At 44.1% G+C, this 14,206-nt stretch overlaps 1 protein-coding gene across 1 annotated transcript in view; it reads left to right on the forward strand.

The window, feature by feature from the left end:
- FAM171A1 (family with sequence similarity 171 member A1) overlaps positions 1-14,206 on the forward strand; it is a 174,740-nt gene that overhangs the window by 71,934 nt on the left and 88,600 nt on the right. Inside the window, exon 2 of the mRNA XM_077490850.1 lies at positions 5,892-6,119. Within this exon, the coding sequence (XP_077346976.1) occupies positions 5,892-6,119 (228 nt within the window). The remainder of the gene's footprint in view (positions 1-5,891; positions 6,120-14,206) is intronic.

Here is a 14,206-nt window from a genome sequence, read left to right on the forward strand (position 1 = left end):
GTGGTGTCAGTGGGAGGAATAGCGCCCCATCAGTGGTGTCAGTGGGAGGAATAGCGCCCCATCAGTGGTGTCAGTGGGAGGAATAGCGCCCCATCAGTGGTGTCAGTGGGAGGAATAGCGCCCCATCAGTGGTGTCAGTGGGAGGAATAGCGCCCCATCAGTGGTGTCAGTGGGAGGAATAGCGCCCCATCAGTGGTGTCGGTTGGTAGAATATTGTCCTGTATCAGTGGAAGCAAAAGTGGCCCCAGTTTGGAGACCCCTGGTATATGCTATATTATTTTTTCCCGCAAAAAGTCGAGTTACCCTTAAATTTGGTCAGTGTATGGTCCGCTTTCATCACATGAAAATGCACAGGAAATCCAACATGCCTCGTTTTTAACAATGCAGTGCATAGGTGTGAATGACTTCATTGAATTTAATGTGTTTTTTTTATGACATATGCCTGTGTTTCAAAACGCACATAAAATCGCAAAGCAGTACCAATCATTAGATGTGGTGGCTGCATTAGTTTTCCTTTTTTTAGGCTTTTTCACCCCCTTTTTTCTTCTGGTGATTTGGCCACTACCACACCTCCTGTATTGGAGCATCCCCCACTCTGGATGAAAGAGCACAGACACCTTTGGACAACAGCACTGTCAGTTTAGGGGGAGAGGAATGTTAGATGTACTAGCTGATTTAAATACACCAATAGATTGAAGCCAAATGTCAGCTAATACTTTATCAGCAGTTACAGCAAAGTGTTGTTTTATTTCTTTTATTTTCTTTTTGGGATAAAGGGTTTACGAAAATAAAAAAATATTGTAAGCTTTAATAGTTTTGTCTCATCTCTGTAACTGATTAATTCACTGGAGAGCTTGTTCTTTTGAAAAAACAGACTTGCAGGCTAGATCACCAGATGAAAATAGAAGAAAGCCTAAAAAAGAAAACGAATGCACCCATCACATCTAAGAATTGATAAGCTGCAATATAATAAATGTTTGCTTTTGGGTTTATTTACTGCTTTAAGATTCTCTTTCTTCACAGCCATGGTGGTGCAGACTCCTAGCTGAGCTTCGTATTTGCTGAGACTTTCTTTGACCTGTAAATGTTTACAGGAAGCATTTAATTAGCTTTAATTAGTTGTTAAAGGGTTTGTCAGTGAATGCTGTAAAAGGCTGAATATAGTCGTCTTTTCCTGCTAAAGTGTCAAACAGCTGCAGCTCAAAGCTCTGTCTCCTCCTTTCATGTGTCGTCTTCTGTGGAGAAGTGATTGTGTTGTCTGTCGTATACTTTCAGCTGCTGTGCCGGTTCTTGGTGCAGACCTTGCACAAATTTTAGGGCTAAACAACATTTTATTTTTTCCCAACACACATTCCAGCCAGCAAAAAAAACAAAAATGATATAATTTGGTGTTAAAGAAGCCACTCTGCCTTGTCAAGGCTCCTCCGTATGGTGCAGCCCTAACTCTAGTCCAGGGGTCTCCAAACTTGCAAAACAAAGGGCCAGTTTACTGCCCTTTAAACTTTAGGGGGCCAGATTTTGGCCAGTGGGAGTAGAAAATGCCCTGGTATCGGTGGGAGTAAACAATGCCATAGGCTTGGGGCCAGTGGGAAAAAACATTACATCAGTGCCGTCGGTGGGAGGAACAGTGCCCCATCGGTGACGTCAGTGGGAGGAACAGTGCCCCATCGGTGATGTCAGTGAGAGGAACAGTGCCCCATCGGTGACGGAAACAGTGCCCCATCGGTGCCGTCGGTGGGAGGAACAGTGCCCCATCGGTGCCGTCGGTGGGAGGAACAGTGCCCCATCGGTGCCGGGAACAGTGCCCCATCGGTGCCGGGAACAGTGCCCCATCGGTGCCGGGAACAGTGCCCCATCGGTGCCGGGAACAGTGCCCCATCGGTGCCGGGAACAGTGCCCCATCGGTGCCGGGAACAGTGCCCCATCGGTGCCGTCGGTGGGAGGAAACAGTGTCCCATGGGTGCCGTCGGTGGGAGGAACAGTGTCCCATGGGTGCCGTCGGTGGGAGGAACAGTGTCCCATGGGTGCCGTCGGTGGGAGGAACAGTGTCCCATGGGTGCCGTCGGTGGGAGGAACAGTGTCCCATGGGTGCCGTCGGTGGGAGGAACAGTGTCCCATGGGTGCCGTCGGTGGGAGGAACAGTGTCCCATGGGTGCCGTCGGTGGGAGGAACAGTGCCCCATGGGTAGGAGGAACAGTGCCCCATCGGTGGCGTCGGTGGGAGGAACAGTGCTTTTTTGGGATGACAACCGATGCGGCTAAGATGCCGCTCGGCTGTTAACCCAAGCAATGGCAGGAGATGTTCCGCCGCCTTCCGTGGCTCACCCGGGCTCTCTCCCGTCCCACCCAGAATCGACTCGGATCTAGTTACCCAAAAGTGTCATGACATCACTTCTGGTTCACAGAAGATTCAGACCCCTTTCACACTGCCAGCGTTTTTCTGGTGATACAGCGCTAAAAATAGCGCCTGAAAAAAGCGGCTCCATTCACTACAGTGGGAAAGCCCGAGGGCTTTACCACTGGAGCGGTGTGCTGGCAGAGCATCAGAAAAAATACGACGGTAAATCGGCTCGGTGTGTGAAAACCATCTCAAAAGCGTAAAATTTTAAAGAATGACAGCATTCAAAACAGCATTCTAAGTGCAAAGGAGGGATTATAGACCCCAGATGTCTCCATAAAGAGTACCTGCCATGGACTATTACTGCCACAAGGGATTTTTACATTGCTTGTGAAAGCAAAACCATTATCAGAATATTTTTATTTATTTATTTTTTATTTTTTCAAAGAGACCGTGTAAAAAAATAAATAAAAATTTAAAGCACCCCATCCCGCCAAGCTTGCGTGCAGAAGTGAACGCGTATGTAAGTCGCGACTGCAAATGTAAACAGTGTTCAAACCAAACACGTGAGATATCGCCACGATTGTTGGAGCGAGAGCAATAATTTTAGCACAAGACCTCCTCTGTAACTCTAAACTAGTAATCTGTAGAAATGTTTAAAGCGTTGCCTATGGAGATTTTTAAGTATCGTAGTTTGTCGCTATTCCGCGAGCGTGCACAATTCTAAAACATAACATGGGGGGAGAGGGGGCTGTGTAATATGTATGGTTGGGGGGGGGGGTCTGCGTGATGTACAGGGGGGGGCTGTATAATGTAAAGGGGTCCAGAGGTATGGGAGCTGTGTAATGTATATAGGTCCAGAGGTGCAGGGCTGTGTAACGTAAAGAGGTCCAGAAGTGCGGGGGCTGTGTAATGTAAAGGGGTCCAGAGGTATGGGGGCTGTGTAATATATATAGGTCCAGAAGTGCAGGGGCTGTGTAGTGTAAAGGGGTCCAGAGGTATGGGGGCTGTGTAATGTAAAGGGGTCCAGAGGTACGGGGGTTGTGTAATGTAAAGGGGTCCAGAGGTATGGGGGCTGTGTAATGTATATAGGTCCAGAAGTGTGGGGGCTGTGTAATGTAAAGGGGTCCAGATTATCCTCATTTATTAGCTGGTAAATGCGGCCCTCCATACATTCACATAGATTGAATCCGGCCCTTATGTAGAAAAAGGTTGCTGACCCGTGGTCTACAGCATACTTATGCTGTCCCTTCAGAGCTCTGTGACGTGGCCATGACCTGCTCTTCTGGGGTCCCTCGGCATCTCTCTCGGCTCCTCCCCACATAAGACAACTCCGTGGGAGAAGCGCTCTCCTGGGGGGGTTTACCTTGCGGGCCCACTCCCGAGTCCAGCATTCAGTGTCCATAGGATGCATTAAGATGAAAAAAACACGAACCTTTACAACCCTTTTAAGGCACGCATTCGTTATTTATCACATGGTGTTTGCTGGCGTTATGTTAGAAATGTACAAAATAAAAATTAGACGAACTCTGCACTGGCTAGGAAATGAAAAGTATACAATGTATCGATATGAAATTGTTCTCTTCTGAGCTCAGGAATGAAAATTGTAACATTTCATCAGAGGGACATTGGTTTGTGAATAAAAGCATCTTAAAGCGGTTGTATAGTCTTTTTTTTTTTTTTTTTACTTTTTATCTACAGGTAAGCCTATAATCAGGCTTACTTGTAGGTAAAATATCTTCTAAACCTAAAACAGGTCAGCTTTAAGCCATAATGAGGTCTAGCCTGTTTTTGAAACCATAAGTAGTTCAGGAGCATAGTAATAGTACTACTCTTAAGTAGTCACTTAAGGCCCCTTTCACACATGCGGATGATATGTCCGTATTTCATCCATCCGTTTGCGGATGAAATACGGGCATACATTCATCCCTATGGGATAGCGGGTGTCTGCGGATGAACATCCGCAGACACCCGATTTCCTCCGCTCCGCAACAGTCTGATTCTGCAGACGGAGGAAAATCCTATTTTTCTATCCGTCTGCAGAGCGGATCGGATGAACACGGACACACGGTCCGTGCTCATCCGATTCCCCATAGAGGAGAGCGGAGAGCTGACAGGGCGGGCCCTGCACAGTGTGCGGAGACCGCCCTGTCCGCAGCCCGCTCAGCGGGGACAACGGAGCGATCCCCGCTGAGCGAGCGGATCATCACGGGGCGGATCATTACTGATCCGCCCCGTGTGAAAGAGGCCTAAGAGTTAAAGTAGATGACTTATTACTTTCTGTTGGATAGGACTGTTTCTGTGTCCCATCGGTCACTTGAAGGTTGACCATGGAAGAAATGACTTCTTGTTATATAGGTGTAGATGAGTTGCATTTTGTTTTGATGGAAGTGTTTCTTGAAGTCATCTTTTCCTTGGCACTTAAGCGGCATCAGCTTTGGCCTGCAAATCAAAGAGTCCTCCTGCATCTTCTTCTACCCCCTTCCTAAAGGTTCAGCTAATCTGAATCCTGCTCTTAGTTACACCTTTTGTATTATTCTAATGCTCCGAAGATGACTATTCACAGATATTTTGTTGCTGTAAACAGAAATTTCTGCTGGCCTGATGCAGCCCTTTGCTTGCCTTTATCCGGACCTTGGGCCACCGTTGCTCCCACTGATGCCAATGGCATTGATGGTGAAAGTAAGAGGATTAGTGCCTCAAGGTCTGGATAAAGGCAAGCAAAGGTCTGCATATGGGCAGAAATTTCTGCTCACATATATTTTGTTACCGTAAATAATAATCTTTGGAGCATTGGAATAGTACATAGGGGTGTAAGCAAGAGCGGGATTCAGGTTAGCGGAACCTTTAGGGAGGGGGTATGAGAAGATACAGGACAAAGTTCATGCTGCTGGAGTGCCAAGGGAAGGACAGCTTCAAGAAACACTTCCATCAAAACAAAATGCAAGTCATCTACGCCTATAAGAGGTCATTACTTCCATGGTCAACCCTCCAGTGACTGATGGGTCAGTGTTGCTCCTCCTACTGATTAGACGCAATGTAATTATTTCACTCCCATTGACCACCAAGTCCGATGCATTATTTACTCTCACTGACATTGGGGCCATTTCTATTCCCACATTCTGGTCCCCATAAAATCTGAAGGACCGTAAACTGGTCCTTTGTTTAGCAAGTTGGGAGACCCCTGTGATTATTGTATTCACAAATTCTTCCCTTATGTGAGTATAGTAAACTGAAATTGGATAGGTTGATAAGGGCTTTGGAGGTGAACCTTAATCTTTTGACGTGTAATCCTGAGTGTGCTAAAGAGGAACCTAAAGCATTGAGTTTTAGAAGGTAAAGTGGAGCAATGCAAGGAAATGAGAAGAGGGTGTGCTGGGACTGATGGTGGGTTGACCGTGCATGCTGGGACATATTTCTAAACAGCTGGCAACCTACTGCTGTCTGCCCTGCTAGCTCAGATTGGCCAATGTTTATACTATTCTCTCCAAGCTCTAGTATTACTCAGCTGAAGTTATGTCACTGACCTTGTGTTGTTGTTTTTGTTTCTACAGAGGTGACATTGAAGGTCCAGGTCAGTGATGTGAGCACACACCAGCCCCTCGGTAATGCCGTCCTAGAGATCTTCTCCAACCAGGTTTCTCTTGCATCTGGGACCACTGGAGCCGATGGGACAGTGCTGATCAAACTGCAGTACAAGCTGGGCAGTCAGTTGATTGTTACAGCCACCAAACATGCCTATGTGCCAAACTCTGCACCCTGGAGGCCACTGCGATTGCCAGGTAAGATAACATCATTGTCTTAGTAAATCACTAGACTAAAGCGTGCTGTCGGCTGATTTGTCACAGACCCGGTCCAGGCTCTGAAAAGATCCCAACAACCTGTATGGTCAGAATCCACCTAGAAGCCTGGACCAGCCGCTATGGAGGGGCAGAGAAGAGAGCCAGTGACTGATCATCATGGCTCTCTGCACAAAGCAGAGGGGAAAAACTGTGATCGACTGGGTTTGACCGCAGCTGGCATCGGTGGTGCAGCCATGTAGGTGAATTTGTTCTTGTTTTTTTGCCATTCCTGCACGTCTCGTTTTTAAAATGATAATATATATATATATATATATATATATATATATATATACATACATACATACATACATACATACATACATACATACATACATACATACATACATACATACATACATACACACACAGTGGGGACAGAAAGTATTCAGACCCCCTTAAATTTTTCACTCTTTGTTATATTGCAGCTATTTGCTAAAATCATTTAACCACTTCAGTTCCGGACCAATAAACACCTTAAGGACCAGAGGTCTTTTTGCAATTTCGCACTGCGCTGCTTTAACTGGTAATTGCGCGGTCATGCAATATTGCACCCAAACGAAATTTGCGTCCTTTTCTTCCCACAAATAGAGCTTTCTTTTGATGGTATTTGATTGCCTCTGCGATTTTTTTTTTTTGCGATATAAATGAAAAAAGAGCGAAAATTTTGAAAAAAAAAAGATATTTTCTTCTTTTTGTTATAAGAAAAATCGAATAAACTAAATTTTAGTCATACATTGAGGGCAAAATTTATTCAGCCACATGTCTTTAGTAAAAAAAATGTCAATAAGCGTATATTTTTTGGTTTGCGCAAAAGTTATAGCGTCTACAAACTAGAGTACATTTTCTGGAATTTACACAGCTTTTAATTTATGACTGCCGATCTCATTTCTTGAGGTGCTAAAATGGCAGGGCAGTACAAATCCCCCCCAAATGACCCCATTTTGGAAAGTAGACACCCCAAGGAAATTGCTGATGGGTATGTTGAGCCCATTGAATATTTATTTTTTTTGTCCTAAGGGATTGAATAATGACAAAAAAAAAAAAAAAAATTTTTTTTTACAAAAAGTTGTCACTAAATGATATATTGCTCACACATGCCATGGTTATATGTGAAATGACACCCCAAAATACATTCTGCTGCTTCTCCCGAGTACGGGGATACCACATGTGTGGGACTTTTTGGGAGTCTAGTCGCGCACGGCACCCCGAAAACCAATCACCACCTTCAGGATTTCTAAGGGTGCAAATTTTTGATTTAACTCCTCACTACCTATCACAGTTTCGAAGGCCATAAAATGCCAAAATAGCACAAAACCCCCCCAAATGACCCCATTTTGGAAAGTAGACACCCCAAGCTATTTACTGAGAGGCATGTTGAGTCCATGGAATATTTTATATTTTGCCAAAAGTTGCGGGAATATTACAAACTTTTTTTTTTTTGCACAAAGTTGTCACTAAATGATATATTGCTCACACATGCTATGGGCAGAAGTCAAATTACACCCCAAAATAAATTCTGCTGCTTCTCCCGAGTACGGGGATACCACATGTGGGGGACTTTTTGGGAGCCTAGTTAACTAGCTACCTAGCGACACTAGCGACACTGATGCAGCGTTCAGAAAAATTATCGCTTAGTGACACTGGCAAAAGGGGGTGAAAGGGTTAACTAGCGGAAATCAGGGGGTTAAAACCATTATTGGGTAGTATATCGGGGTACCTAGCGCTATAAAAACCTGGCGGTGAACCTAAAAAAATAACTAGCTACCTAGCGACTGTAGCGACACTAATGCAGCGATCAGAAAAACGATCGCTTAGTGACACTGGCAAAAGGGGGTGAAAGGGTTAACTAGCGGCAATCAGGGGGTTAAAAACATTATTGGGTAGTATATCGGGGTACCTAGCGATATAAAAACCTGGCGGTGAACCTAAAAAAATAACTAGCTACCTAGCGACACATGCAGCGATCAGAAAAATGATCGCTTAGTGACACTGGCAAAAGGGGGTGAAAGGGTTAACTAGCGGCAATCAGGGGGTTAAAAACATTATTGGGTAGTATATCGGGGTACCTAGCGCTATAAAAACCTGGCGGTGAACCTAAAAAAATAACTAGCTACCTAGCGACTGTAGCGACACTAATGCAGCGATCAGAAAAACGATCGCTTAGTGACACTGGCAAAAGGGGGTGAAAGGGTTAACTAGCGGCAATCAGGGGGTTAAAAACATTATTGGGTAGTATATCGGGGTACCTAGCGATATAAAAACCTGGCGGTGAACCTAAAAAAATAACTAGCTACCTAGCGACACTAGCGACACATGCAGCGATCAGAAAAATGATCGCTTAGTGACACTGGCAAAAGGGGGTGAAAGGGTTAACTCTAGGGGCAATCAGGGGGTTAAATCTTTATTGGGGGGTGATAGGGGGCTACCCTGGACCTAACACTAACTGTCCTGACAGTTTTTACTGTCACAACTGACACTGAATGCATTGATCAGTAAAGAAATGATCAATGCAATCAGTGACACTGTGACTGGGGGGGGAGGGGGGGCGGGGGGGGGATCGGGGGGGGTTTGTGTGCCTGTGTGTACCTACATGTCAGTGTAGTGTTCGTGCAGACTTACTTTTACTCTTCTCCTCGTAGTCCGGTCAAAAAGACCGCCCCGAGGAGAATGACATCACTTCCTCCTTCCTGTGTAAACAATACACAGGGGAGGAAGCTTCTCATTGGCCAGGAGCGATCCAGAGGGGGTGGCCGAAAACGAACGGCCATCCCCTCATCACGGATCGCTGCTGGACCGAATCGGACCGCCGTATCCAGCGGGAGGGGGTCCGATGGGACCCCCCACCCGCTGGAAGGCAATCACGTAGATGTACGTGATTCTGCCTGCCTGTGCCATTGTGCTGACGTACAATGGCAATACGGCGGTCCTGAAGTGGCTAAGTTCATTTTTTCCTCGTTCATGTACACACAGTACCCCATATTGACAGAAGAACACAGAATTGTTGACATTTTTGCAGATTTATTAAAAAAGAAAAACTGAAATATCACATGGTCCGAATCCTAAGTATTCAGACCCTTTGCTGTGACACTCATTTATTTAACTCGGGTGCTGTCCATTTCTTCTGATCATCCTTGAGATGATTCTACACCTTCATTTGAGACCAGCTGTGTTTGATTATACTGATTGGACTTGATTAGGAAAGCCACACACCTGTCTATATAAGACCTTACAGCTCACAGTGCATGTCAGAGCAAATGAGAATCATGAGGTCAAAGGAACTGCCTGGCCTCCGAGACAGATTTGTGGCAAGGCACAGATCTGGCCAAGGTTACAAAAAAATTCTGCTGCACTTAAGGTTCCTAAGAGCACAGTGGCCTCCATAATCCTTTAATGGCAGACGTTTGGGACAACCAGAACTCTTCCTAGAGCTGGCCGTCCGGCCAAACTGAGCTATCGGGGGAGAAAGAGCCTTGGTGAGAGAGGTAAAGATGAACCCAAAGATCACTGTGGTTAAGCTCCAGAGATGCAGCCAGGAGATGGGAGAAAGTTGTAGAAAGTCAACCATCACTGCAGCCCTCCACCAGTCGGGCTTTATGGCAGAGAGGCCCGACGGCAGCCTCTCCTCAGTGCAAGACACATGAAAGCCCGCAAGGAGTTTGCTAAAAACACACGAAGGACTCCAAGATGGTGAGAAATAAGAAAATAAGAATAAGAAGAAATAATTCCTTGGTCTGATGAGACCAAGATGGAACTTTTTGGCCTTAATTCTAAGCGGTATGTGTGGAGAAAACCAGGCACTGCTCATCACCTGTCCAATATAGTCCCTACAGTGAAGCATGCTGTGGGGGTGTTTTTTAGCTGCAGGGACAGGACGACTGGTTGCAATTGAGGGAAAGATGAATGCGGCCAAGTACAGGGATATCCTGGACGAAAACCTTATCCAGAGTGCTCAGGACCTCAGACTGGGCCGAAGGTTTACCTTCCAACAAGACAATGACCCTAAGCACACAGCTAAAATAACAAAGAGACCTAAAAATGGCTGTCCACCAAGGTTTACCATACAACCTGACAGAACTGGAGAGTATCTGCAAGGAGGAACGGCAGAGGATCCCCAAATCCAGGTGTGAAAAACGTATTGCATCTTTCCTAAAAAGACTCATGGCTGTATGAGATCAAAAGGGTGCTTCTACTAAATACTGAGCAGAGGGTCTGAATACTTAGGACCATGTGATATTTCAGTTTTTTTTTTATAAATAAATCTGCAAAAAATGTCAACAATTTTGTGTTATGTCAATATGGGGTGCTGTGTGTAGATTAATGAGAAAAAAAAATGAACTTTTTTAGCAAATGGCTGCAATATAACAGAGTGAAAAATTTAAGGGGGTCTGAATACTTTCCGTCCCTATTGTGTGTGTGTGTGTGTGTGTGTGTGTGTGTGTGTGTGTGTGTACAATATATATATATATTATATAATTTTTATTTTTTTTAAAGAGAGAGAATATATATTTTAAAAGAGAAGTGCAGGAATGGCCCAACAAAAATGAATTCAACTAGATGCCTTCCCCACATGTATATAATATAATCTCAAGAAAAATCCACTGTGGACTACTTGTTTTTTTTTTTTTTTAATCCTACCGTCACTGTTTCTATGTCTCTGACCTCTTCTCCCTTGTGAAGAATTATGGGGTTCTTCAATCAACGCTTCGGTCCTCTCCTTTTACTGCCTTCTAAGACCACAAATAGAAGCAGTGCATTGGGATCAGTTCAACCTTGGTAAAACCTTAGGACTAAGGATGAGCTCAGGCATGTTCGCAAGCTGCACGTGCAGAGCCCGCCAGGGAGTCGGCACTGCGGAGCGCTAATCACAAGCAGTGAGACATTTGCTGATCTCTGCAGCCGCGCATCAGGAAATGTCTCGCTGCTTGCAATTGGCGATCCGCAATGTCGACTTCCTGGTGGGCTCTGCACGTGTGGCTTTCAAAAACACGCCTGAGCTCATCCTTACTTTGGACCTGTACCTGGATCCCACATTTGTGGGTATGGCTTGTAATGTTGCTTCAAGCAATGGATCCTGCACAGGTGCTCACCTTGGCATTTAGTGCAAAATGTGTAGTCAACCACAGGGCGCTATACAGGTTCAGGGCTGTGGTCCATTCCTGGGGTTGATTACTTCAATCCATCTTACATTTTAAAGAGCTGTGCTCGCTATCAGTTGACACTGGCTACGTTTTAAAGGTCAGCTCTAGCCATACTTTGCATACTATGTATGAATTGGGAAGAATGTATGTTCTGCTACACTCTCTGCATCATTGACCTTAAATAATACAGGACAAATCATGTGGATTTCCTGACTCTGATGCAACATTTTTTTGTTGCCTGCAATTGCCCTTGAAATAATTAAAGTATACTTTTCTTCCCAAGTCCTTACAGTCAGTGTCTGGAGTTGTGTTGCAGGCCTGTAAGATTATAGACATTACCAGTAATTTGTACGGTGTGTTGACTCTTTTGCTGTGTAAGTGGGAAAGGTCATTCACATTGTTAATGATTCTAATTTTCTCAGCTCGGAGTGCCCGTGTGCTGGAAATGTCAGCAACGTGCAGGGGTTATGTAGTGAAGGTTCTCCCAACAATTACTGACTGTTCTGCTGCTGATAATGAAGTCGTAGAGGACTGTTTTTTTTGTTTTTTTTTTAACTGGAGCAATGAAAGCTGGATCTTTTGTCTCTGAGAGTTTTAGGGTTTACTTTGGTCATAACTGAAAATTCAGAGTTCTGATGCATATAGGGAGCACACCTTATCCTTGGTTCCCTGTCACTTTGTGCTTTCCCTGGAGCCCCTCTAAAAATGTATATGTGTGGTAAAAGGCAGCATAAAATATTACTAAAAAGTCTCAAATAAATTCCTCTGTAAATAGTTCAGCAGTAGATGATTCAGCAACCAGTGAAAGAAACAATGGGGGTTATTTACGAAAGGCAAATCCACTTTGCACTACAAGTGCAAACTACACTTGAAATTGCACTTGGCAGTGCAGTCGCTGTAAATCTGAGTGGTAGATCTGAAATGAGGGGAAGCTCTGCTGATTTTATCATCCAATCATTTGCAAACTAAAATGCTGTTTTTTATTTTCCTTGCATGTCCCCCTCAGATCTACAGCGACTGAACTTCCAAGTGCACTTTGCACTTGCACTTTGCACTTGCACTTTGCACTTGCACTTTGCACTTGCACTTTGCACTTGCACTTTGCACTTGTAGTGCAAAGTGGATTTGCCTTTCGTAAATAACCCCCATAGTGTGTTCCGCATAGGTATAGTTATTATAACACCCTATAAAGAAACACTCACTAGAACAAAGCTGTATATATGCATGCATATAGTACAATACAGCTCCACCACCTCGCCAGGTGAGACTCAGAAGCCCGATACTAAGCTCCACCAATCCTCACGTATCGCCAAATGATAGGCTTCCTCAGCAAAAAAATTCAAATAAAAGAATTGTGTGTGTGTGTGTGTGTGTGTGTGTGTATATGTATGTGTGTGTGTGTATGTATATATGCGTGTGTGTGTGTGTATATATATATATATATATATATATGTATATGTTTGTGAGTTCTAAGTAATTTTTCTATCAAAAAAATACTGATTTTCACATGTAAACAAAAAGTCAGAAAATGTTCTTTAATTGCATAGCCAATAGCTTCATATCTACTAAAAGGGAGATGGGGCCCACCCATGTCAAGTGCCCCTGAAAGCTGGAAATGGATCAGACATAACCCGTTCACCCAGATTCGAGCAGTGAGGACCACTTGCCAACTGTGCCAATCCTGATACTTCACTCCTACATGTAAAAATCAATTTTTTTTTTGCTAGAAAACTACTTGGAACCCCCAAATAAATAAATATATAATTTTAGCAGAGCGCTTTAACTTTTATTTTATTGTTCCCGTTTTTTTTTAAATCGAAAACTTTTTTTACACTTTCTTTATTTTTATGTAGTGACTGAACTCTCTCGCCACTCTTGGGTTACAGAGAGGGAGAAACAACGTCCGTTCCTCTCTCTCTGTGCTGTGCAGCCGTTGCCGCCAGTCGGAGCTCTCCTGGGCTCTGCTGGCTGATCATGGTAGTGGCAGGGGGGACCACATTCTGCCATCTGTAGAAGTAACTGAGTAGCTGTTCAGCCGCTCAAATGACTTCTCCATTAGAGGGAACTGCTGGATTCAAAATGTAATGCTGGAATTATGCCTGTATCTGCAGGCATCATCCCGGCGTAACCACTGCAAACCAAGGACATCATATGATGGCCTACAGTCAGCAAGTGGTTTACAAGCACTTGAAAAGGAAAAGGCCAACAGCATCTATGCTTTTTTGTTTCTAATGACACCACCACTCTCTAGAACTAAGGTTATGTCGAGCCTGTGAATCTGTGAACAATTTCCTAATATTGATTTATGGACATCTATCTGCATAAATCCTGTTTGGTCTGATCCCACCCAGCAAAGTAACAGCAAGCTGTAATCTCAGTGCTAACCCGCGGTCTAATGGGTCGTTATTTGGTTTAGGGATTAGCACTGCTAGTGCCTCACATAGAGATTGGGTAGAATAATGGAGAGGTGTCGCGTGTGCCACCATTCCAGTAAGTATAAAACAGAAAATCAACCAGCGCTAAACACAATAAAATAAGTGAAAAAGTGAAAAAATTGCAGCTTGAATACTATAGGTCAAAATACCAAATCCCACATTACAAAGTAAAAAAGTAACAGTACAGCGCAAATATATAGTATGAATAATTAAATAACACTCAATAAAATAAAGTGCATAAAACACAAAAGTCCATAAGTGAGAAAAAAAGGTGTAGTAATCAGGAAGAGTCCGCTTGTGCAGTGTTTCTTCAATCAATGTAACAAGTGATGATGTGATCCCTTCACCATTGAGCAAGATGGACTCTCACCTCAAATAATGGACCCCTGATATATCAGACAGGTCAGAAAACGCATGTTCCCATCAAGGGTAAATCATAAAATTCGGCAGACAA

The sequence above is a fragment of the Lithobates pipiens genome, unplaced genomic scaffold (assembly GCF_037356315.1).
Source record: "Lithobates pipiens isolate NorthernLeopardFrog02 unplaced genomic scaffold, aLitPip1_a1.2 Scaffold_19, whole genome shotgun sequence".
Classification (NCBI taxonomy): domain Eukaryota; kingdom Metazoa; phylum Chordata; class Amphibia; order Anura; family Ranidae; genus Lithobates; species Lithobates pipiens.